Below are 26496 nucleotides of genomic sequence, written 5' to 3' on the forward strand. Positions count from 1 at the left end.
AGGTGATAGAACGACTTTACTCAGCTCCGCCTGCAATTTTGATATAGAGCACCCCGGGGAAGACGCTTCTCCTACCACCAAACTCTCGAGAGAACTTTCGGCTCGCCATATATTTAGAGTGCCCCGTGTCGCACAGACACTATACATTTACAAACATCCATGCCTTCACCAGGATTCGAACCCGGGACCTTCGGTACGGTAATCAGAGTCACTAACAACTATCCCAGTTGGGCGACGTGTTAGACGGTTCAACACTTCTCACTTTCGTGAGTCTCAGATTGCCAATTACTGTTTCTCACATTTTTGTCGCCCTTTGTAAAACTATTTAAAGATCATGAATAGTTGAAAAATTAAAACTGCAAAGAATATATACCAATTCGTATTTTTACAAAAAGAATGCTCATAGCAAACCAGTATGATAATACAAACTCAGTTTTAAGTAATAAAAATAAAAGTTATATGTAATTAATTATGTGATTTTAATTCATCATTCTTTCATTTTTAAAAACAATAATCAAAATTCAAATTTTTGATCCGCAATAGCCGATTTCTAAAGAGAAATACGACGTTCTGGACGCGCTGAAATGACAAATTAATAGTAAGCTGTAAGCCAAAGTAATGAGTTTAAAAATTCTAAGAAGTATAGCTTTTCAGATTTGCTTGGAATTTTCTTCAATGTTTTTTATTAAACGTTTAATTTCTATATATTCTTAAAACATTTACAGTAAATAAAAACTGCAGGGTAGTGAAATTTTAAAACATGTGCAATGTTTTCAAAATACGAAATCATCAGGGTATTAATTCGAAAAACGTATATATGATTTAAACACTTACATAGTAAGACATTAATTGTATATGTTATAATGCATTAAAATATAAAATTAAAAACTTTTCATTAATTAAATGAAATTTAAATTTAATATAATCAATTAATTTTTGTTTAAAAATTAAAAATTACTCAATCAAAGCAATTCCCTTCGTCAAATTAAAGCACTTTGTTTCAAATCCTCAGAGCACTTTCCTTCGATTCCTCAAAGCACTTTCCATCGTTATAGAAAATCTTCTGCATACACCCGGAGAATAGAAAAGTCAAGTTAAGGTTTTCAAGAAGAATATTGACAGAAATAGGTAACATTAGGTTATTTGATTACGACAAAGCACACGAGGGCTATCTGCCTAAGGGAAGGGATGTCTTCGTGAAGGACTTTTTGAGGTAACTGGCTCGTATTCATGTTACACATGGGGAAAATACAAAAACTAACCCTGTAGACAGCCCGTTCACCTGAGTTAGAACTAACAGCATTCAGTAGCTTTACCGCTCGACCACTTGTAAGGCATATAGTTTTTAAGAGTCTGAATCCTCGAAGGTAGGTGTAGGTGTATTTAATTATTGCAAAGCACACTAGGGCTATCTGCATAAGGGGATGGATGCCTTCGTGGAGGACTTTCTAAGGGAAACTGACTCGCATATACGTTACACACGGGGAAAACCACGAAATCACCCATGCAGCCAGCCCGTTCGCGGGATTCGAACCTCGGATCGAGCTACCAGTGTTCAGCGACTTTATCGCTTGGCCGCTGGTGGGCTCGAATCCTCGAAGGAATAATCTGAAAAATTAGAGTAACTCATGGTGAAATGCAAAACACTCGAGCCTTGAAGTGAAATTCTACTTCCTTCATTTTCGTTGGGAACGAAAACGACTGCGAGAGGGATTTTTTTATGCTTTGTTTTCTGCTGCAAAAGTGATAGCCTTCTACTAGAAAGTATACTATAACTTTATCGGCTTTATTTTCATTTTTCTCTGTCGTTACGTAGTTTTAAAATTAATTCAAGTATTCAACTGCTTATTAATTTCATCATTCTACTAAGGTACCTATGATGTAATTCAGAGAATCTGTCAATGCATTTGCCTTTTTAAACTACACAGAGCATTCCCTCACTTTAACGTTGCTCGATATACGGCGACACCGGCGGAATCAGGAGGAAACAGCGGGAATATTATGCTGCTTCCATCTGAAATTGCGTATAAATAATGTAGCCGTGAGATAATATGCCTCTAGAAAGGAAAGGGAAAATACTTTCAGCCTTAAAACATTATATTATTTGAGGTTTATCATTTCGAAAAAATTATAAAAAAATTATAAAACTTGAAAAAATATATAAATAAGGTTAAAAGTCCTACAAATGTTTCACTTTTTTCTTAAATAAAATTAATGCCTGTTGTTGCCAATTCATGAAACAGAATTTTATATACTATTGAATAAAATTAAATTTCATGTCAGAAGAATATCAATACTGCTTTGGCTTTTTCGTGGCTTTTCTCGTGTATAACATAAACACGAGCCAGTTTTTTTTTAAGAAATCCTCTACAAAGGTTTTCCACTCTTTATTCAGATATCCTTTCTTGCTTTGCTAATCCAAACTATTTAAATTTTAATAGCTCTGGCATTAGTTCCTGCATATCATTTTTAAAAATATTAAAACAATATATTATCGTTTGAACAAAATTAAAAAAGAAATATATATAGAGAGAGGTCTGAAAATTTGTATATTCCTACAAAAGTTTCATCAAAAGCGTTAGATTTTATTTTCCGTGCAGAAGATAGTGTGGATGAAAATTCGAGTTAAAAACTCTGCTGTCGACTTACTATAGGATGCTAAAAACGTATTTTATGATACTCGTGGTATACAATAATACATATTGCAAAATGTTGATTCATAAAAAATAAGATAAAATGATGTTTTACGTGACTGACTTACTTTGCATTGAACAACGATGTATAATATGAGTTTTAGTATGAAACTGCTTACGAATCATCAATTAGCAACCATATCTATTTATGAGATTTTATCGCAAACTGAAAGCAATGATATCTCTTCTGGATACTTCAAGAAGAATTTTTCAACAGTCATTCTTTTGATGAAAAAGATAGAGAAAAATTTCAATTATCTGCCATTAACTGTTGAATTTGACGGAAAAATATATGTGTTTAACCACAGCTCAAAATTCCGAAAACTTAAAGAAAAAATTAATTTAAAGCTTATGTGTTCCTATCATATTCCCGCTATTTAAATAAATGAATGCACAAATGAGCAGGAGTTGAGACTGATTCTTGTATAGGATGCATGCATACATACACACATATAGACATACACGCATACACTCAAGCGTACATACATGTGATAATTTTTAGTACGCATTTAACTTTTATTGCTTGTATGTATTTTTTTGTAGTTTATTTTCTTATTTTGCTTTTCCTTTTTACTTATTGATTGGGTGTGTAAAACAGGGTTTTTTAAGTGTACTATTAAATATTCAAATATAAATGTACTAAATATATTAATGTATGAAATGTTTCCATATTCAATATAAATATTCAATTTTTTTTTTATTGGAAGGTCTTAACTTTCAAAATAGAGCGAGTTTTAAATTGAGTTCTAACCAAAGAGGTAAAAGGGAGTAGTAAAACTAAAAATCTTGGTAATAACTCTTTTATGGCTACTTCAAATAATACCCTTTATTTAAACTTCTTTACTTCAAATAATGACCTCTTATATGTTAGAAATTCAAACTATTCTGATATATGATTTACCATTTTTGAAATAGTTTATTGAACACGTAGTTTTCTTTGTTTTCGGCAACTGCCTATTAGAATTCTTAATTTATCAGAAAATCTAATCAGTAAAGCTTTAATTTAATTAATGAATCATAGTATTTTATGTTTAAATTAGACTTCTGAAAATTACCCGAATGTATTCTCTTACATCGGATTAATTTAAAAAGTAAGTTTTTATTAAAAAATTTTTAACTCGCTAAACATTTTACGTAGCGTAATTTCAGTTTGTTCATTTCCTCATAACTAATATAATCTTTGACCTTTTTCTTATCCAAAAATGAAAACAGAAATTAAATTTATGTAAAAAATAAAGTTATATTTCGTTTTCTCTCGAAGCGAAAGACCTAAAGAAATTGTGCATGAGTAAGATGCTTCCTTCGAAATTTTACAATTTCTTTTGAAGCTTTTAAACTCTGTTTCGGAAGATCGAAAGTGGATGAGTTTAAGACAGAAAGCACGTGGAATGATTTGTTGACCATATCGACAGATTACGTCTAATGCGACCGTAATGCTTTCCAAATAATTCACAAATGATGTTACACGCATCACTCTGCCACGGAGGCTGCCTATACTGATTGAAATTCGTTAGTTATATGCTATCAGTTTGATTATATAAGTCTAAATGTTGTTATATTTAAATGTAATACTTACTATCATTATTTCCTTATTATTTTTTAAATATTGTATTTCGTGAAAGACATCGTTCAAATAATAAAGCTCAGCACACTTTTGGCAACATTTGGTGGAAGTTTTACTGCAGTAGCTTGTTAAGATATCCTTCTCAACGTCGAATACGCAAAAAACATTAACCGACTGACCAGATGAATGATTGTCATGACGTCTTCCCTTGTTTAAGCAACTACTTTTATTTCCCAGGCCTGGTGAAGAGTGAAAAGCCCACTCACAGCTCTGTAAAGGTTATCATCATGAATATTTTTCTCGAAGTAAAGCTCATTCCTATAAATATAACAATCTGGCTTTATTTGTAATCAAACTAGCCCTCTCAGATTAAATCCGAATTTGAAGAAAATGGAAATTTTTTTGACTATGAAATTAAAAGGCGAGCTCTAAAATACGATTTTTAAAAAGAGGTACAGAATTATAACAAATTTATGTATACAGTTTATAGTTAATTTAGTTTACAGTTTATGTATACTGTGTTAGTTATACGGTGTTATGTTTAAATAATTTTGCAGCAACTTCCCATTAGGGAAGTAAGTAACTTAATAATCTTCAATATAAAAATCCTCATCGGTATATATGGATTTGGGATATGTTACATTTTTCTTACAGCCGATCAAAATGATGCGATTTGATTTATAGGCAAAGTTCAAGATTCTGGTGCGTGAGGGTACATCCGAAATTATTATGTCGAAGGCTAAATTTTTGATGCATTAATGAAGTTGGAATGAATTTGGTAATTTTAAGATTTTAGAAAGCTATACATTTGATCACACAATTGTTAAAGTTTGGTCATGTGAATTCTGGCATGGTATATGAATGGACATGATCGAAAGTTGTATTTTTAATAAGATCTTCAGCTAAGAAGTTCACTGAGTTTCCCGTTTTTGCGCCAAGTATAATAACTACTTATATGCGCTTTATTACAGCTTAAACTTCAGACTGATTAACCTTTACATCGTGAAATAATCATATACTCTTCTTTCAGGGAATGATTGGCCCCTCTTTGGAAGCCACTCTTTTAATTTCGGTGCCACCCCAAAGTCATGAAATAGCAATTTGTTTTCCCTACTTAATTTAATTTTCCAGGTTCGTTCCGGTGTTTTAATTTTCAAACAAGTTATTTTTGCATTTTATTATACCTAAGGCGAAAAATGTATAGTTCCAATAAGAAAGAATTATCATGTATCGCTAGAAGTCCTTGTATGGTCTTTATTTTCGGTCGTTGGCATATATTTCTAACTACAAAAACGCTTCAAGTAAGGAAAATATTCCTGTTACCGCATTTTTCAATTAAAAAAGTAAATTTGGAAAACTTATGAAATATAATTTTTGATAAGATATCCCAGTCCCTATAGTTACATATAGTAAAAATATAAACAAACATTCTAAAACAGGAAATAAAAAATTTTTACCTCTGGTACGAACAAAGTTGGCTAGGACATTTAATATAAATTTTGAGATTATGTTCAGAGGTTGTACATGAATTGAAAGTAAATATTTAAATCTGTACTTAATAAAAAACGAAATATCCGTTTGGCGAAAAGGTATCTGATGATGGCCGAGTCAACGAACTCTCATTTACCTTAAGGACGGCTGAACATGAAACTAACGGGAAGACTGTGGCTGAATTATTTCGTGGACGAAAATTAATTACGCCCCTAGATAAGTTTTTTTCCTGTTCAAAAGAGGTCTGCGAAATTTAAGATGGCAGTTATTCAAACATTTGTGGACGAGGCGACTAGAAATTAGGATAAACCCAGGGCGGAACAGTTTTATCATGACAAGAAAAGATGGAAAACTGATTTCTTGATAGATAGCAGATCCTTAATTGACAATTTTCTCTACCACGATGTTAAACAGTAGAATATGGATATGAAGATTTGAGACTCATTCTTCTCACGGAGATGAACGTGCTGGCCAGAGCAACAATCGAGTTTCCTCTGTATCGAGGAATCACAGGACAGCATGAGAAACATAAGATATTGGATTATCTTGTTGAAAGAAAGCGTCACTCAAACCTGGAAGACAGGGCATAGCCACCTGTCTTAACACATCAAAAATGTATCGGTGACGAGAAGTGACCTGAATCTATATACAGTGGCACCCCATACCATTGCGCCAGATGCTAAGTCGTATGACGATGACAAATACAAGCTGGCAACATCTTTTCTACTCGGTGCCTCCACATATGTATACGTTCATCATGATGCTGTACGCAGGATTTAAATTCGTCTGAAAACAAATGGTGCCACTCCTGTGTCTACTGTCTTCGTTCATTGCACTGTTGTAGGCACACATATTTCTGCTGCAGTGTCAAGGGATCCTGCAACAATGTTGTTGTATTGACAGTCCATTCTTTTGCAGACGTCGTCACAGTGTCCGTCCGAACACTTGTCGGTCCGCAAGGCCGAGAAGAAATTATGTCTGATTTGTCTTTCGGGTGTGGTAGCCCGCGATCGCCGAGTTCCTGCATGGAGTTCAGTATAGTCTTCCTAGATCCATCGATTTCATATCTGCCTCATAGTCATAAGATCCTAACCAACACGAGCAGTAATGTCGCGGAACGATAAACTGCTGTCCCAATAGGCCACGATCCTGCTTATGTAAAATTCCGACCGATGCTGGTAGGAACACGAAGTATAACACGACGTTTACACAAAAAACCTTCTTACGCGAAGCATAACATGATCTTTACACGAACAACCAAAGTTCAAATGCGATTTCAAGGTGAGAAACCAGCTGTGCAATCTTCCTATTTGTACACAATGTGGTGGATGACGTTACTCATATCAGATTTGTCTGCATCCGCTGGAATGCTAATTATTTGTATATCCCAATATGCAGCACATTTCAAACAAATTTGATGTTTATTGTACCCCGCCTTCATGGTATAGCAGTCTTAGTAGCCAACAGTATAGTTACGATCATAACAATTTCGTGATAATGAAGACTTAATTCAGTGTTATTTGCGTGATTTGCCATGAAACAGAAAATTTACGTAAAAATTAGATTCACTTTTCAAAGCGCGAATCGTCATTTTAATTTGTAATATTTTTGCTCAACTTTTTTCTTCACCCGACGATCCGTCTATGCTCAGACATGTACCCTCTAAGCTCATACATTAAAATTTGGCTTTGAAAATTAGTGTTAAATTACTGTAACAAGATCTTATAGTATTCCTAGGTTAGGTTGATTTGAGTAATATACTAGAATGCGTTGTCTATTTAGTAGTCTAACAGTACTAATTTTAAATGTTTTATTAATAGGTGAGGACAAAGCTTGAAAAATGCTTCTTCTAAGAAACTTTTCTCTATTACTTATGTCTCTTCTTCTCGAGAATGTCACATCTGAAGACGCATGGTGGTTGAAGGTGGCCCAGAGACAAGGGTAATATTTGCAAATTGGCATGATACGAGTATAATCTTTTTCTATGAATTAAAGATAATTGGACATATTACGTTACTGCAATATAGGAACGTATTAAAAGGGTCTTTTTAAAATCAGAATCTACTAACCACGCAACATTTTCACAGCATAAAAAGTTCTTCTAAATTTTGTTATTATAAAAAAAATTACTTGCGTAAGTAAACATGTATTAACCCTTTGACTACGAATTTTATTAACAATTTTATTACAACATTACACATTGGGCAACTCATATTTGTTCTTTTCTCTATGTTCATTTGTGTACAACTTGCACAGCGGTGTCTTGATTTTCCAACTATTGGAAGTGATTCCCAACATTCAGGAGATTTAAGTACTTTTTAACCCAGCAGTAATTTTTAAACTTTTAGTGGAGCATACATATCTCGTTAGTAGTTAAAGGGTGAATGTTTTAACTGCTTTTCACATTTAAAAAGAAATGAAGAAAGTTAGATACGACTCACGTCGTTAAACGTTCTCTCAATTAATTACTGGTCAACAATCAAAATTTAGATTTAAAAAATGAATTAAAAAGCCGTGAAATCGTTTTAAAAATGCGTAAATACTTCTTGTTCGTGCTGTAAAGGAAAAACGAAAGATTTCTAAAAGAAAGTAACGCTAATAAATACATAAACATAATATTAATAGTTATGCAATGATAAAAAGTTAGGGGTAAATACTGGTTGAGTCAGAAATATGGCTAAAGGTTTGATCGCAAGGTGTGCTAACAGTATAACGGCTAGAATAACGAGAATAAAATCTTTGAATTAAACAACAGTGAATATCAGTATCAATCAAAAATATTTTATTGTTTCAAACTGCTTCCGGTTTTTACCCATGACGTTCCGTCAGTGTCGCAAAGAAAAAGATTTTCATTTCTGAATGTTTAATGTTTACTCTTGTAAACAGTCGTTTTCCGACATTCCCACAGTCGAAGGCAACATGCTGCATTAAAATTATGTCTCACGACTTATCGACTATTCTGAGCAATGATCAGTTGCAGCATTGGCAATTGTAAACGTTAACGCCCACGTTATAACTGTAACTCTACTACAAGTTCAGCTCTGTCTTAATTGATTATATGAACTCGGGTAAATTAATCTTATTTGAAAATGAAAAAAAAAAAAAAAAAAAAAAAAAAAAAACATCATTCATTCTTTTCCTGTAGAACTTACTCAATGTAAGGCTCTCTGGCCCCTTAGAAACCTATTCTGACCCTTTTTCTCCTTAAATTTGACTCGTTTGCAGCAAATAGTTGTTTTATTAATTAAATCTTATATTTGAAGCAAAAATCGTGCAACTGTGCGCTTCCCTATCAATCATGAATTTAATTTCTTAAATTATATTCCATGGCAAATAATTTAATTATTTCAAATTGTCTGGCGTGCGCTAAACGTCAGAGTAACAGCAAAAATGGCAAATGATTCCTTGTCGATGAGTTACCACTGTTCCCATGTTACATTTAGAGAAAGTCATCTCCATCAGGACAGCACCAAAAACGGTCATTAAAAGTAATATTTACTAATTATTTTTCCTTGTTTCTTTTCTTATCTTTCTTTTTTTTTTTTTTCAAGTAGGTTCCGCTTGCAGTTCTTCTGAGTAGTCCCCATGCTTCTCAATAGATCCATTGTTTCAGAAGATCTGCTATTGCTTCTAGGGTATTACTTTTACTCAGTGCTAGGTAACTGCTGAAGAAACCTCTTTCAAAAAGACATGCACTGCCGGCGGAGGGGCTGTTTCAAGTTGAGGAATAATTTGAAACCTAGTGAGCTCATGTATAGACATTTTAGTTGTTGTGATTTATCTCACTTGTCTGACAGTAGCATCAGAACAAACTCACAAAATCCATAGTGGCAAGGAGTGCAAGACTGCGCCTGTTGTTTGCAACAACATACAGGTGACAACAACAGGTGACAGTACGACTTTGGCCCCTGTTCTGATGGAGAGCAACCTGGAGGGGGCACGGGTCCGAGAGTCTCCCACCATTCTTCCCCTACCACAACCTCTCGAGAGGGCATTCGGCTCACTGCATATTTAGAATGGCCCCCATGCTACACAGACACTATACATTTACAAACACCCATGCCTTCTCCGGAATTTGAACCCGAGAACCTTCGGTACGTCAGACAGAGTCAATAACAACTATCCCGGTTGGGCGGCAGGTAAAATTTTCCACTCGGACTTGGTCAGCAGATCGGTTACAATTCCACATACAGGTGTCCACTAGCGCTAGAAATGAATTGCCCATCCGTAAGGCAATCAGACGAGTTTTTTTTTTTCTTTTTCGGTACAATTTTCGCAACTACTTACAGTAGTGTGCTGCTTTCGTCATAATTCTTTAATAATTCTATACAAAGATCATCATTTACTTCACACATTATCAGGTTCAATGCTCCGTCTTACTTTCTTCGGGAACATGCAAGGACCTGACTCGGAACAGAGAGCTTACTAAAGCTATGTTCAATAACTGTGGGAAGTAGACAGGATACACAAGAAGGGTATACAAAACCCTTTATTTTTCTCTATTTACAATAACTTCCGTACTTCGGAATACAAAGACCCACTACTTGTGGTCTAAACGTAAAAATATAAAAAATAAAACTAAACTCTAATTTAACTTTAAAATAATAAACGTGGAAGATTGGCCTTATATTAACAGGAACCCGTATGTAGTACAGAGAACTGCGAACACTACAATACGTTTAAAAATTATCAAGAGGATTAAACCTCTGGCCTGGATGTATGCAACCAGCAACTGAGTAAAACTTCTAAGGTAAGCGGCCTGCTTCGACTAACTGCTTCCTCTCTTTCGCTTGGCAAAAAGCCACAACTTAAATACTTGGCGCTCGCCAGACAAACTTTGCATAAATACGTTAACGCTTATAATTCTGGCCGGAAGTAGAAAATAAGAAGTGATAGTAAAGATTTAAAATAAAATAAACGTTAGTAAAACTTAAGATCCTTACAACATTACTGAGCATATCGAAATTTTTTGGGTTGTGGAAGGGGTAGATTTCTTTATCGGATTGACAGCAATTTTAAACCTGGTTCGAAGTCTCTAATACACGTATCGTTAATAATGATTATTCGAGTCAGAAATTCGAGAAATATATTGGACTCGCACTATTTTGTAAATCTTCTGTCAAAATGTCGTATACTGGTATTGGGGGAAATCGCTGTTAACTTGTAACATTTCTTTCCATGTTGCTGGACGATCTTCTGCCTTTTCTATCCCACCAGAAAGTGTCATACTTTTTTCGGCTACTGATACTTTGACCTTCAAGGCCTCCGGTTATCTTGCACACCTGACACATCTGCCACGAAAGCAAGTAGCCCAAAGAAGACTATACGATCCACTGCCTAATCACTGCAAACTTCATGCAATGCAATGTGAAATTTATTGACGCTATGTCAAGTAAACTTCTAGTTCTGAAGTAAGATCTTTGATTTCTACAGTCACAATAATTGCAAAGTTTATTTCAAGCACTGGTAACTTTAAAATGTTGCTTTCTAGAAAACTTGCATTTGAGTTTGTTCACTTTTTCAACTGCAAATAATACAAATTATCTTAACGTCAAAACTTACTAGGGAATTAATATAGGATTTCTTAATACGGAATGCAAAATACCTGATGCCATCAGATCTGGTTTCAGATGATAAAACACCAAACAAGTTTATATCAAAAGATGTATTATAACTTAAGAATACTTCATAAGACAGAAACGGAGAAACTGATGTATGCATTAAAAATAGCAGAATTCTTTATTCCTTAACTAATGCATAACAGTTATAAACTGTCAGATAATTATACTAAACTCCCTTATTGTGTAGTCCACATTTAAAGTTTCTTAGGATCACTAATTGATATTAACGCAGGAAAATGGTTTCTCTATATGCTTTGAAGCAGAATGAATTCCACAATAATATTAATAACATCAGCATACGACCTACAATTCGGACATCAATAGTACTTTAAATCTTCGATAATCTTCGGAAACTTCCTTGATTAATAAAAGCTCAATTCAGATATTTAACTAAAATACATCCTTTGAAATGAATTTTGGTAGGATTGGAGTTAATGCATCTTCTTTTACATGATCGATCATTCCACATGTTCTGGTATTTAATTACATTTAGCTTATGAAACTTCGCTTTTAATGCTTTAATCGAAGTTTTCATCACGAATTTGATAGTAGGAGCGTAAATTTTATTCCATTTGCATCAACCACTTTGCAGTGCAGCTAACTTGCGTATTACTTTTTAATTTATCTATGTATATTTCATTACGCTGTGCTGATGATATACCTAAAATCTTGTTGAACAGCTATACAGATACACATAGTTGTTAACTTCCATTAGGGAAACTAGAGGTGGGTTGAATCCTAAGTTTCCTCGATTTCAAATTCAAACATTGAAAGCTTTTCGAATCTCACATTCTTTGACTTCTTCAACTAATAGTAATAATAATAAGAAAAAGTTACTTTTGATTAATATTGAACGTTTTTAAAATGAGGAATTTGAAATCTGCATATAGTGGAAAACAAATTTAAGAATGCGATTTTTAAAAATAGCCTATATTTATTAAAATGATAAAAATGAAATTTACCAGCTGACCAAAAAGTTCATGCAGTTTGTGATCAGCAGAGACAGACAAATATACAACGCATGGTACTCAATGATAGGTCACGGAGTAATCTCAATCGGCATCCGGCATCTTTGCCAACGTTCTTGCAGACTGCAACGCCCTGGCGACAAAATTTGGGGGTCTTGGACGCAAAGAAGTTCGCGGATGCGTGCCGAAGGTCTACTTAACTCTCGAAGGATTTCCGACGGAGGTGGTTGCCGAGGGAATGGAACAGGTGGTATTTTATAGGCACTAAAAAAGACTGGCGAGTATAGTGTCTTCAATCCAAGTCGCTGAACGGTGGTATACGTGATCGTTCTTGCTACGTGTGGTCTCGAATTTTGGTAGAGGTACAACACATCCTTGCGATTAACCTTGTGCTGTATCCTTCTGCTGCAATACATGTTGCACCCGTTGCAAATGCTGCGAGTACAGCTCCTCAGTGATACTTTAGCTTAGTCGTAGTAAATAACGGCGGGAGTCCCACTAGCTCAACTTGTGCACCTTTTCTATGCAATGCACGTGAAATCTGATAGTTTCCTGAAAAGTCGGGAAACGTTTAGCAAGTTCATCAAGCAGAATTCTTTATTCTTTAACATCTTTCTTATTTACTACTGTTCTTGAACATGGCTGCCTTCAGAGCCTCGTCATCCAGCATCTATCGTCGCCACTACGGATTTAATCACAAAGGCTCAGATCTCCCAAAATGAACTTCTGGAAACTACGCCTACTATGCCTGGCAGTGCGTTCATTCATGGTATCCTCCCCAAATGCCTAACATTTTCTATAGTCTGACAGCTGCTGGCAGGCCAATCTTAATGTCATTTAAGAAACAACCACGAAGGAGACATTTTGATACCTCTTCGACACTGTTAGCTATGTTGCTATGTGTGCGCAACATGCCTGTATTAGAACAGTTCGGTGGTACACTAATACTCCATTGCTTTTCCAAGGCGGGAGTCTCTTTGTTTCCTTCCTGTGACAGCTTCATAAAATAAGATGTCAAAAGTGACAAGAACCTTTTCATTGCCTTTAATAAATGAAATACGTAGCAGTAAATGATATAGTATATAAAGAGTAAGTAAATAATAATAAATGAAATGTATAATTAAACTCTTGAATATTTACATTCATTTTCCAGACATAATGTGGCAGACATATCTGAGTAACAGTTTAAATTCAGCAGCAATGACAGAATAGTTCAACTGGTAGACAACTAGAGTCTTGTCGCGATGCAGCGTTTATATATCATGGCATAAAGTTGTTAGAAACATCCTGGTCTTATTATCAGTGGGTTATCTATGCCAAAAATTATTAAAATGATTCTAGAAATAGGTTTAAGAATTTTCGATAAAATGCACTGCCCCAGTAACTTGGAATTTATCGCCAGATTTCATGCCATGCTGAAACTGTATGGAACTTACGACCATCAAGAGGTGATGCTGATGATTTAGACAGCACTGAAGTTGAAACAATCACGTTCGTTTCTTAATAAACGCTTCTACTGGGTGTCCTTAAAACTATTCTTTACATTTGAGAGATCCGAATGATGAAGAATTCACTGAGACTCGAGTTCTGAGTTTCATAGCTTTACTAAGATTCGCAAGATCTGAGGATCCAAATGTCTCCTGCTTCGAAAACTAAACTGGATTTCATTTTGCATCTAATGAATTCATTTTTTTATTTAAGGCTAGGTTTGATCTCAATATATTGGTTTTCTTGGTAACTGCGGAGATGAACTAAATTATGATTTTTTATACAAAGCCGGAAAAAGTTGACAACTTATCTGGATCTATTTTTCCAAATTAGGGTTTTATTCTGCAATCAAGAAACTTCTTACTTTACCGTAAAAACCTAAACATTACTAAAAAATATTAAATCTTCTTTCGATTTCAATTACTTAAAATCAATGAGCAATTAAAAACATTAATGGAAGGAAATCAAAGAAAATGCTTTGTTTCCTGCCTGCAAAAATAGCTTTCATTTGGGTCAAATATTGGAGTTTTAACTTTTTATATTATAGGAAACTTAATTTCTGTAATAAGGAGCAGTAGAAATAAAATTAATTTAAAACAATACATGTGCCACCGAATAAATGATATCAAAATTTCAAAATCTCTTAAATTTATTTCAAATGTTCCCTTGCATTCAGAACAAATTTTACTGCTTTAAAGACGATGTTGATAACAAACCTGCCGTTCTTCTAAATTGATGCGGCTCCTACTGCCATTAAGATTGGCTACCCTTGATATGCAGTAATTTGATATGTTTACTTCGCGCATGCAACCATATTTCTGCCTCATCAAATATATTATATGATTACATGAGAAGGGAGATAGAGTCTTAAAACTTTTCGCCAAGCCTCCAAAAATTGTTTCCCAATCATCTGTTAAAAACACTCAAGAAACTACTGCTTTAGAGTGTTAAGGTACAGAGATAATGTTGGTGGTGGTGTATTTAATTATGGCAAAGCACACGAGGGCTATCTGCCTAAAGGGAGGGATGCCTTTCGTGGAGGACTTTCTAAGGGAAACTGGCTCGTATACACGTTACACATGGGGAAAACCACGAAAACGCCCATGCAGCCAGCCCGTTCGCGGGATTCGAACCTCAGACCGAACTACCAGTGTTCAGCGTCTTTACCGCTCGGCCGCTGGTGGGCCACACACACAGAGATAATGAAACAGCTAGGAAATTTTAGAACAGTAACGATTTGAGTTAGTTACATGTTTTCTCAGAGAACAATAACTGTCCCCAAAATTTAGGGTGTATCCTTCCGAAATCTAAGGATGTGCAAGTCATAAAAATGTAATATGTATCTATAAAGGCAATGATTTTACCGAAGTGCTAGTTCATGCTGAGAAGTTTCTTTAAAAGGGGTTTTGCAATAACACTAGTAAGACATTAATTTCTATAAAAAACTCTGGACATTTGAGACTATGACTATTTGTTTCTCTGTCTAATTATTTAAAACAATTACATTACTGTAATACAGCCTACAAAATTGCTATTTTGCATGTTCTATAAAAATATAATTTAACTGTTTAGGCCAATGGTATGCGCAGAAGAGCTTGTGGAAGGGAATAAGCGGCATTTCTCAACACCCTGGACTGGAGGCAATTTATGCGGCACAGAAACGTAAGTTAACTTCATTTAATGTTCGAAGATGTAAAGGAATTAAAGTACTAATGCATTTTTATGCTCTGTAAACTGTGGTCTCTAAATAACCTGGAATGAAGTCCTCATTACTCAGTTATTTTGTGAAATGTATATAATGAGCTTCCAAAGTTCGTGAAAAAATTTTTTTTTTAATTCAAATATTTTTTTATACAAGGTCCGGCTATTAATTTCCAGGACTGACGTAACTGTAGGAGAACGAAAAGTCGGAAGATAGCGCTAATGATTGCATATTGAAGAGCGTTTTCTTGCGCATGGGCAGTGTAATCGGCGCCATTCTGAAGTAAGTGGTTCTCGTGGAAAGGGGCATTAAAACGTAGCTCTTAAACTCCTATTGTCGAAGTGAAAATGGAGCAAAGAATTAAAATTAAATTTTGCTTCAAATTGGGCAAGACAGCTGCGAAAAAATACGAAATGTTAAAGCAAGTTTACGGCGAGGAAGCATTATCTCGCTCAAGAACTTTTAAATGGTTTAACCGCTTTCGCGAAAGCGTCGAAGATGATCCATACACAGGTCGGCCGCAATCCGTACGCACGCCGGAAGCAATTGAAAAAGTTCGCGATATGGTGAAATGTGATCGTCGATTGACTATTCGAGTACTCGCCAATGAATTCAACACGGACAAAGAGACTGTTCGGCGAATTTTGACGCAAGATATGTTCCATGCGTTCCTGGATAGGATAGTCACTTGGTGTTATCAATATGACCCTGAAACCAAGCGTCAAAGCTCCGAATGGCGGTCTCCAAGTCCACCAAGGCAGGAAAAATTTCGATTTGAAAAGTCCAAAATCAAGGCTTTCTTGATCGCTTTCTTCGATTGCGATGGACTCATTCATCATGAATTTCTTCCTCCTAATATGACTATCAATGGACAGTTCAACACAGAAGTTCTTGACCGACTTCGAAAACGAATTCGTAGAGTGAGGCCTTATTTTCAACAAAATGGGAGTTGGCTGCTGCTACATGACAATGCCCGCCCACACATTGCGTTGCCTGTGAGGCGACTCTTAACTCAGCATGTTGTCATTGAAATGCAGCATCTACCATACTCTCCAGACCTTGCACCCGCAGACTTTTTATTGTTTCCTAAGCTAAAAATTTCCCTTGTAGATTTTTTGGGTATGATGAATTTGGAAATAACCTTAATGTTTCTCCACCATGCAATCAGTGCAATTTGTATTAATCCGTCTTTGGTCGGTGTACTTTGACACTCTTGTTGAATTGAATGGTCAAAAAACAACCAAAGTGGACTGCAATGAAAAGTACTCTACATACTTCAAGGGAAAAAAATTATATTGGTATAGAATGTTATATGAACATTTAAATGCTAGAATACAGTTGTTTACGGGAGGGAAATTCTTAATCAGAGGCCTTGCATTACTCTTTTGATAATGAAATTGCGTTTGTTGGGATTTCTGTTCTATAACTACGCTGTACTGTAGAAAATGCTAAGATAATAGCATACTTAGCATTTTCTCTTTCATCTTATTCTAAATGCTTTAATCTTAGTAGATGTACTTTTCGTCCATGTTTTGGAAAAAATATTCCAAGAATGTATTTTAAGAGCAGCTTTATACTTGGTGAGAACACTTAAGATTTAAATTTTGGTCACATACATTCAGTTATGGCCATCGTACTGTTACACACACACACACACACACAAAAAAAAAAAAAAAAAAAAAAAAGAAAAGAAAACTAAGTAAATATAATCTTTAGCAGTTCAAATTTCCTTTTCGAAATACTTCATTCACAAGCTAAAATATATGTGCAATTTTAATATCGTACCTGCAGGCCAATTTATTAATTCTCTAATATCTGGTCGGACGAATATACATTTTCCAGCTTTGCTTTTGAAAGGCGAGAATAAACAGATGCTTTTCACAGAGGTACTGAAAGCAATTTTCCCTTTTTACGAGTACCTCTGCAATTTCTCTAATAGGTCCAGTTTTATGAGAAATGGGGATAAAAGAATATATATATATATATATATTGTTAACAGGTTTAAGGTGAAATGTTTATTGTAGCTAGGTTCAAGAAGATTTCTTAGTGGACAATGTATTTTGAATCGAATCCTGTCTTTCTGTTCTGCTGCCCCACTCATAAAATGGTATTTTAGCTTAATGTACTTGATGACCAAAAAGCATATTTAATACATGCTCTGAACAAATCAATCATTTGTGATTATTCTATTTTATGTGCGCGAGAATCGACTCAATATTCATATTTTAATGGATAATTTTACGAGGTTTATATTGAACAGAAAATCCTTAGAGTTTGAATTTGATAGCATACGTTCAGTTACAGCCTTAGGGTTTAACTCCTTAACTTAGATACTCAAGGTTCTTATTGTTATACAAATAGTTACTAAAGATAATCTTTAGCGGTTCAGATGTTCTTTTTCAAAATAATTTATTGACAATGTAAAAACACTCATCTAATATTCATGTTCTAATATATGAGCTGGTATATTATTTTCCTAATGTTTGGTCGGATGAATGTAACTTTTTGTAGCTTAGCCTTTGAGTGGAGAGTGTATCAGGGTATTTTTTAACAGAGACGTTGAAAGCAATTTTCGCTTTTTATGAGTACGTCTGCAAATTGTTTAATGGGACCAGTTTTATGAGAAACAGGCTAAAAGTATCTTTTCTCTGTTAACAGGGTTTGAGGTAAAATGTTTGTTGGTGCCAGATTCAAGAGGGTTTCTTAGTGTACAGGGTGTGTTTTACGTCGGATGTCGGCTTTCTGTTTTGCTGTCCTACCTATAGTATTTGAATATAGTGTAATACACCTGTTGACCAAAACGTATATGTAATATTCTAAGCTGTGAATAAACCAATTTTTTGTGATTATTGTATGTTATATGCAGGAGAACTGATTTCAAATCTTCATATTTTAATTGGACATACATACAATGGTCAACAGCTACAAAGGGATACTTGTTCCCACTATGCAAAAGAACAGCTTCAATTCTTCTTATACAGTTAGCAATAAAATGTATAAAATTTTTTATGATAATATTGACATTAAATTGCTAATACATTAAATATTTATTTAATTTCATTCATAAAAATGTGTCTGTAATTAATTTAAATTGTGTACTGTAGTTACCTTATTTACATAATTAAGATCTGAATAAAAAATATCGAGTTCTGGAAAGAGTAGTATTAGTTTCGAAGGATATTTTGAATTCAGAGTACGCAATGACATTAAGAAGAGGTAGAATCTTCAAAAAAAGATTTTACATTGTAGGACTATGCAGTTACTGTAACAATCAATCTTAACCAATATGAGTATTTAATTTTTTCATAATTAAAATTTTAAGAGCTGCGAATTTAAGTTCTGAGACACTCAGTTTGAGAGGCATAAATAAAATGTTAAAATGATCGTTATCATGTATGTAATACATGCTGCTTAGGTTTCACTGCTCAGCATATTTAAGAAGAAAAAAACGCTCAGAATTATCAGAATATAAAACGGTATGGCAGCAGAAAGTTATTTCAATCGCAAAAACTACGTCTTATCAGAAAACTGCGTTTTCTAGCTCTATGAAAACAGCAAACTGATATATGAATCATATATTTAAATATTTATTATCCAGCTCAAAAGCAATTTATGTGCCCAAAAATATACGCTCTGATAATTAAATAATGAGACTGAATCTATAAAACAAAAACAAACAAACAAATAAAAACGAAAAAACAAGGACATTACTTTTTATATTTAACCTTTTGCAAAGACACACTGAATGGCATGATCCAAATAAGGCCTAAAACGACCTATGCTTCTCTTTATGTGGTACTACCCAAAGATTCGATGTTACAATCCTTTAAAATCGTGATCGTCGTCAGAGAGCGACCTTTCAATAGAATTTGAATAGATGATAATTGCAGGAGGATGAATTAGAGAAGCAGAGTGAATGGTTAAGAACACACAGTTTTTAGCCAAATATTTGAAGGCATTATTCATGTTAATTATTAGTTATTTTATGTTCTGAACCTGTACTGTCAGTTTGCCCTTTCCGTTTTCCTTCCAAAATGCAAATTAGCTCGCGTATACGTATTTAAGTGATGATTTGAGATTGTTTAGATACAGTGTGTTCTGCTCGCTGAAGGCCACGTTGCTACTTTTTTATTCTGAGAAAAGAGTTCCTGTCTTCAGCGTTGCTTTATTCTTGCCGATACTGCTTTCTCGCCCTTGTAAGCAGAAGAGCTAACTTTCGTGCCGAAATTACTCTGCGTAGCCTCTGGATAATTAATACTTAGGTTTAATTTAAAATTTAAAAGGCTATTTTGGTTGTCGCTATAAGGCTGGCTGATTTGTAAGTACTAGATGCGCCGTCTGTTCATCTCACTTAGTTTTAAATAAAAAGGGTCTTTTACATCCTTCTTACGTTTCTGTTTCATCTTAGACAGAGGGATAAGTCGCTTAGGGTCTTATTGAGGATTTGCCACAATTAAGTTACATTAAGGCATTACACAATTAAGGCATATTCTCTACACATTCTTGTACCATTATTGCTTGTTAAGCTGCTGCATTATCGTGAAGAGGTAATTAACTACCACATACTAAATACTTGGTTTAAACTCGGAGAATCGTCTTCCGTATGTTTAAATATAAATATCATTGACAGTTGGTCTCTCAAAACCACATTTATGATAACTAATTCCTTTGGTTTTGTAGAAACATGCCACCTGTGTTTTCACTTCTGACTTCTGAAGACGATATTTTTTCTTTAGGTAATGTTGATACCTTCCATTCAGAATTTTGGCATTCAGTTGTGGCATCCTAGCAGAAATTCCATGCTTTACCCTTTAGTTCCAAGTTGATTTAAAGAAAGCTATTCCAAGTTGATTTAAAGAAATTTTTATTTTAATGACAAATTTGAAAGGTCTTTCGCATACTGGATATAATCCTCTTTCTGATCGTTAGAAAAAGAAAGTGACAGAAAATGGGAAGTAAATTATATTTTGACCAAATCGTCCTTTAAAAGTTGACTAATTATCACCTAGCTTAAACTCGTCTTCTATCATTCTCACAGTCAAGCAATGACATTTCTGCACCCATTCTCTCACTGTTGCAATGAGTTCCTCATCACAAACAGACCTGAGGTCCAAACCTAACTTTAGCTTCAATCGTTTTACACCATTTTGGAATTATGTATACCACCTGAATATTTGTGCAGGGGATATACAGTTATTGCATACGTTTCTTTAATAAATTTCAACTACCACTTTCCGAATTTTTAAAACGAACGCAATATTCATTATTTGCTCCATGCTACTTCGGTAAACAGCGTTCTCTCAATAACTGAAAGAAATAGTATTTTTATCCCACTATGCCTATTACTTTAAAATAGGCACTTTAAGGCCTTTCCCTTCCTCATTTGCAAACGTAACATATGTCTTCACCACCAGCAGGGTTTATTTTCTACACCTCATTTGGGTGTGCAATTCAAACCAAACTCTATTCGTGCGCTGCGCTTTTCACTAAATTTCACTTTCTTAGCGTGCTTTCGTGGTGTAGTGGTTCTTCGTGCTGGGCCGGTATTCCAGGTGTCCGTGGTTCGATTCCCGTAGAAGGAGGTTGCTCATTTTTATCTCGTCTGCTTCCACAAAATACCTCATGTCTCTACAAGTGGCGCCCGAACTAAAAGGGTGTTCGATGAAGTTTTTCCACACCCAGGATTTGGCGACTAGGTCCCCTGAAAACCCCAGTCGCCCTTTAAAAAGGGAAGTATATAAGGTATTTCTCCCACTTTCTTAACGTGCCTTCGTGATGTAGTGGTTCGGCACGCTGGCCCGGTATTCCAGAGGTCCGTGGTTCGATTCCCGGCGAAGGCGGTTGCTCATTTTTCATCTCTTCGGCTTTTCCAAAAATACCTAATGTCCCTACAAAGTAAAGGAATCGTTGTAATCGCGAAAAATTTCGGGTATAGTATTTGAACAGAAAAATCCCTTCTGAGCGTTCTCGAATCCATCTGAAAAATATTTTGCGTGAAGTTTGTACGTATGGGCAGAACTCTTTTTTCCAACACAGATTGGAAATTTATTTAAATATGGATTCTAAGAGGTGTTTTTTTTTTTTTTTTTTTTTTTTTTTTTTTTAACGTTCGTACATACATACGTATGTGTCTATGCATGTATCTCCCATAACGCAAAAAATGTTAGACATAAAAGTTTAAACTTTTTATATGGGACTGCTAGAACATCTAGTTGTGCATCTTTATTTTTTACTACAATCGGAAGAATCAAACATATATATGTATATGCCCACCCTCTTACCCGGTTTCAAAGTTCTTACCCGTCCTTTTATTTTCGCAATCGTTGGTCATAGTCATATACTTATAATTACAGAAGTGTTTTAAATGAAGAAAATATTCATATTTTGGCAATGTCAAATTAAAAAAATAATTAATTTTCGCAAATAACGAAATCTAGCTTTTAATGCGGTCTTCCGGTTCCTATACTTTGAGAAAGTTTTATACCGGTTATGAAAAAATAAAATTATAAGAAGTTTGACTGCCGTTCTTCAAAAACTGAACGTGGTATTTAATTTCAAAATTTGCAATTTTTATGTCATTTTAAACTTGCCTTGAGGGATCGGTAATTCAAGTTAGAATAATTCGAGGAACGAATTTAAATAAAGAGCATCAAAAAATGGGTATAATTTAATAGGCCGTATAAGGAAGTCGCCTGGTGTTCACATCGCATTTTTTTAATATTCTGTATATTATTTCTATAAAAATAATACACAGCGATAACATTTGGTGGCAGCATCCTTTTATCTGAAAAGTGATTTGACACAAAAGTGAAACAGACAAAAAATTGAGGATTGAGTCTAATGTATTTAATTGCTTCATGACAAGAGTTCATCTTCAATAATGACCTTAATCTCGTTGCATGTAGCGTAATTGCAAGAATACATTTAATGCTTATGTAATATGTTGTTCTCAATCACATACTTGTTTTAAATACCAAATGTGTAAGCTTTTGGATTATCCTATTATATATTTTTTCAGGAAACTGCGTTCAGAGCTTCAAATAAAGTATATAAGGTATTTCTGCTACCTTTTTGGCGTGCCTTCGTGGTGTAGTGGTTCTGCACGCTAGGCCGGTATTATAGATTCCGCGCGGTTCCATTCCTGGCTAAGGCGTTGCTAATTTTTCATCTTGCCTGCTCCCAAAAAATACTTAATGTCTCTACAGTGGCGCCCGAACTAAAAAGGGTTGTGGATGATGACTCTCCACACCCAGGATTTGGCGATTGGGTCCCCTAAAAAACCCCAGTCGCCTCTTTAAAAGGGGGAGTATATAAGGTATTTCTTCCACCTTCTTATCGAGCCTTCGTGGTGTAATGGTTCTGCACGCTGGGCCGGTATTCCAGAGGTCCGAAGTTCGATTCCCGTCGAAGACGTAGCTAATTTTTCATCTTGCCTGCTTCCAAAAAATACCTAATGTCTCTACCAGTATTACTTTCGATGAATCGTTTAAGTCGAAATCTATGTTATATGTCTATCTAATATGTTTGCTCCCATTGATATAAAAGACTTAGTACTGAAATTGAAAAGTTTTTAGTAATATTTTAATACAGTTTTTCATTAAAAACTATTATGGATTTTCTTTAAAGTATCACTTCCGATTATCCGTTAAAAACTGTTATAAGTTTTTTTCTAAGTACTTCTAAGTTCTAAGTGCTGCTTCCAGTTGTCCAATTTTAAACAGAATCTAATCAAATCTTTATATGAATGTAAAAAGCTTAAGCACGGAAAATAGAAAATTTTAGTCTTTTTGGGTATCATAAAATGTAACCATAGACTTACAGCGAAGTATCGATAAGTCTAAAATAACAACTGAGACTTGAAAAGGGTATAAAAGACTTTTATTAAAACTAAAGAAGAACAGAAGGCACACTTGGCGTTTAAAACTCAGCCAGCACATGTGGCGAGATAATTTAAGTAACAATAATTTGAAATTCAAAATAAACTTGTAGTCGAAGACTGCACAGTTCAATTTAACGCGAAGTTGGCTCACAACCTAACCGGCGTAGATATTCAAATATCGGGAATTATAATGCAGGGCCGACGATTACAAATCTTGTTGGAGCTAGCAACAACTTAATTATGGCCTCTAGAAACAGAACACGCTCTGCCTTACAATCCCAAAATCTCAGTTTAAATCCTCGCAAACTAATTTGCACCACAAGTTTTAAATAAGCGTTACCGTAGACCAAAGAATCGTCACACACGTACAGACACACATACAGACAGGCATCATTGTAAAAATAGTAAAAAACGTGTTGAGGGGACTCTGATTTGTGCTTATGCACTGAAAATTCACTACTGAATTTTTGAACACTAAAACATACGTATGTATGTAGGTTGGCGGGAGGTAAAAATAGTGAGTTCCCTTGTTTCCTTTTAGCGGAGGCTTCAAGTTAAAATATTATTTGTGGACTCAAAGTTGCACTAGTTTAAACAGACAGTTATAGGCTTCAAACAAAAGTACCACTTCCGTTTGCCCAATTTTACTTAAAAGTCTAATCAGTTTCTTATCTGAATGTAGAAAACACAACTACGGGGAATGGAAGTTTTTGTGAGTTTCATACAAGATTTATCGTGCACAAAAAAATTGTCACACATATTGTTGAGACATTAGGTCATTTTGAAGCAGAAGAGATGAAAAATGAGCAATGCCCTCGCCGGGACTCGAACCACTACACCACGAAGGCATGCTAAGAAGGCAGGAGAAAACCTTATAGCATACCCTCAGACACACAGGTAGCACTTTAAAATTAATAAAAACATGTCGTGGAGACTCTAATTTGTGCTTCTTCACTGAAAACTCACTATGGAATTTTTGAACTGAAAAATTTTCCTCCCTTACCTATATATATATATATATGTTACCGTGAAAGACCGAAATTGGAAAATGTCGACTTTCACCGGAGAATATCAACATTCACCAAATACGTCGGTGAAAGATCGAATATTGCACTACATTCTTGTATATTCGGACCCTCACCGGTGTATGTCGACAATCACAGATATGCTCTGGTGAAAGTCGAAAAGAGAGGTCATAAAGTGCCATAATAGTTTAAGTTGTTGCAATAAATAAGATTTGAATCACATAATTTAGTAAGTTTTTATTACTGTTATTTTATTTTCTCATTTAGAACGTACTGTATAATTAAGTAAGTTTTTAACTTCTAGTATTTTCCTTTCTCATTTTGAATGTATTGTGTGTTTTAGGTTCTCATGTTCTTAAGTTCTTATTTCAAGTCTCAAGTGCGTTTATTCGCGACTGAATTACGGGGAAAAAAATATAATATTGTTATATGTTCAACATTCACCATTAGTACATGGTGAATGTCGACATTGACCGGTGTAAGTCAGAAATAAGAGTATTTGGAATACGTTTCGGACATACAACCAAGAGACTATGTGAATGTTGACATTCACCGGTGAAAGTCGACATTCTCCAGATTTCGGTGTTTCACCGTAACATATTTTTAGGTTGCGAGAGGTAAAAAGTAAAAAAATTTTAATTTGCACACATTCGTGTTGCTATGTATTTATTATTTACAGAATAAAACGAAACTCAATAACAAGGTTTCACAGCTGCATCATCATTATTCGTAACGTTTTTCAACATACCAAGGAATGTATTCACAATGTTACCGTCAATCATCGTTACTTATTTCTATTTTAAGTGGACGGGTTTTGGGTAAAATGCCTTTAGAATGGGGAGCTTGTCTTATAAATTCCAAAATTCTTACGACCTTCGAAGTGGCAAGACATAGACAGGCAAAGCAGTATACATTGAAAATTACAGGCTACGGAAACGATAATTATCTTCTGCGGTCATCTAATTACAACCGAAGGTCAGGCTAACAAAAAGAACAGAATTGCATCTTTATGGATCGCCGTATCATTCTGTGTTTTAAAACAGAAATCGAGTAGAAAAAGAAAAATTATTTTTTTTGTGTTTTTCAACATTAATGTGATACCCAGACTCTGAATCGTGGTTCAGGCTAAGGGTTGCCTGCGGAAGAAACGTTATGCCGCATATTTTCTTGGTTTTTAACTTTCCCATTAACAAAACAACTCAAAAACACAATCACCCAAATTCTAAGCTCTAAAACAAAGAAACTTTAAATAGGTTTTATGAGGTTTGTTATCTTTCTCATTTTCAAACATGTGCTTTCATACTGAGTGATCTCTCTCTGGTGTTTTAGAAATGCACTTTCAATATACAAGTTCTCAAAGATCAAATCATTTAAAGAAGTGTCTTTCAGCCTTTTTTTTTTTTTTTTTTTTTTTTTTGCCATGCCCCATCGAAGCGTTTCTAAAATTCTAATGCCTGTATGCAACATACACATAGTTGCTCCCCTTAACAATCAAATTGTCCCTCCGTGGAGCGTGGAATCCATGTTGGGAACCACTCATTTAAAGACTGTGAACAAAGACATTAAATACCTATAAAGTTTTCATTCGTAAATCACATACTTGCACGTTTAATTGCCATGATCCTCACCCATGCAAATTAGTAACCGCCGCTAAAAGAGGGTAGCTATGTACCGACCGTCATCAGCCTTTACATGCTGAACAGTAAACTATTCAATTTTTTTACCAGAATAAGTGTGAAAGAAAGCAGAGAATTTTATCACGGCATGGATAATTTTATTTATCCAAATGCTGGTCTGTATTGGCGCGTTGTTCACTTTGATTATCAGATAATCGACTGAGTTAAAACGTGAATGCGAGTTTTGGAAAGAATTGGAGTTCCTTCTCAAGGGGTTTTAATATATGCGAGAAAAGTTCTGAAGCTATAGCACAAACTCACAAAATTCAAAATGCTGTTGTTTAGTAAAATAATATAAACTTAATCTAGGGATAGCCAAATAAAAATGTCTGTTTTAACGGTACTAATCATGTAAGATTGAAATTATATGTCTGTGGTAATATTTTGTT

The 26496-nt window shown here is 34.7% G+C and overlaps 1 protein-coding gene across 2 annotated transcripts in view; it reads left to right on the forward strand.

Annotated features, from left to right (window-relative positions):
• LOC118188073 (transforming growth factor-beta-induced protein ig-h3-like) overlaps window positions 1-26496 on the forward strand; it is a 65920-nt gene that overhangs the window by 10173 nt on the left and 29251 nt on the right. Inside the window, exons 2-3 of one of the 2 annotated variants that reach the window (XM_035358415.2) lie at window positions 7569-7689; window positions 15398-15487. In XM_035358415.2, coding sequence (XP_035214306.1) covers window positions 7589-7689; window positions 15398-15487 — 191 coding nt within the window. In that variant the 5' untranslated portion in view covers window positions 7569-7588. The remainder of the gene's footprint in view (window positions 1-7568; window positions 7690-15397; window positions 15488-26496) is intronic. The other variant, XM_035358416.2, reaches the window with a different exon arrangement.

The sequence above is a fragment of the Stegodyphus dumicola genome, chromosome X2 (assembly GCF_044657685.1).
Source record: "Stegodyphus dumicola isolate Sdum_Otavi_A_Nest chromosome X2, ASM4465768v1".
NCBI lineage: Eukaryota > Metazoa > Arthropoda > Arachnida > Araneae > Eresidae > Stegodyphus > Stegodyphus dumicola.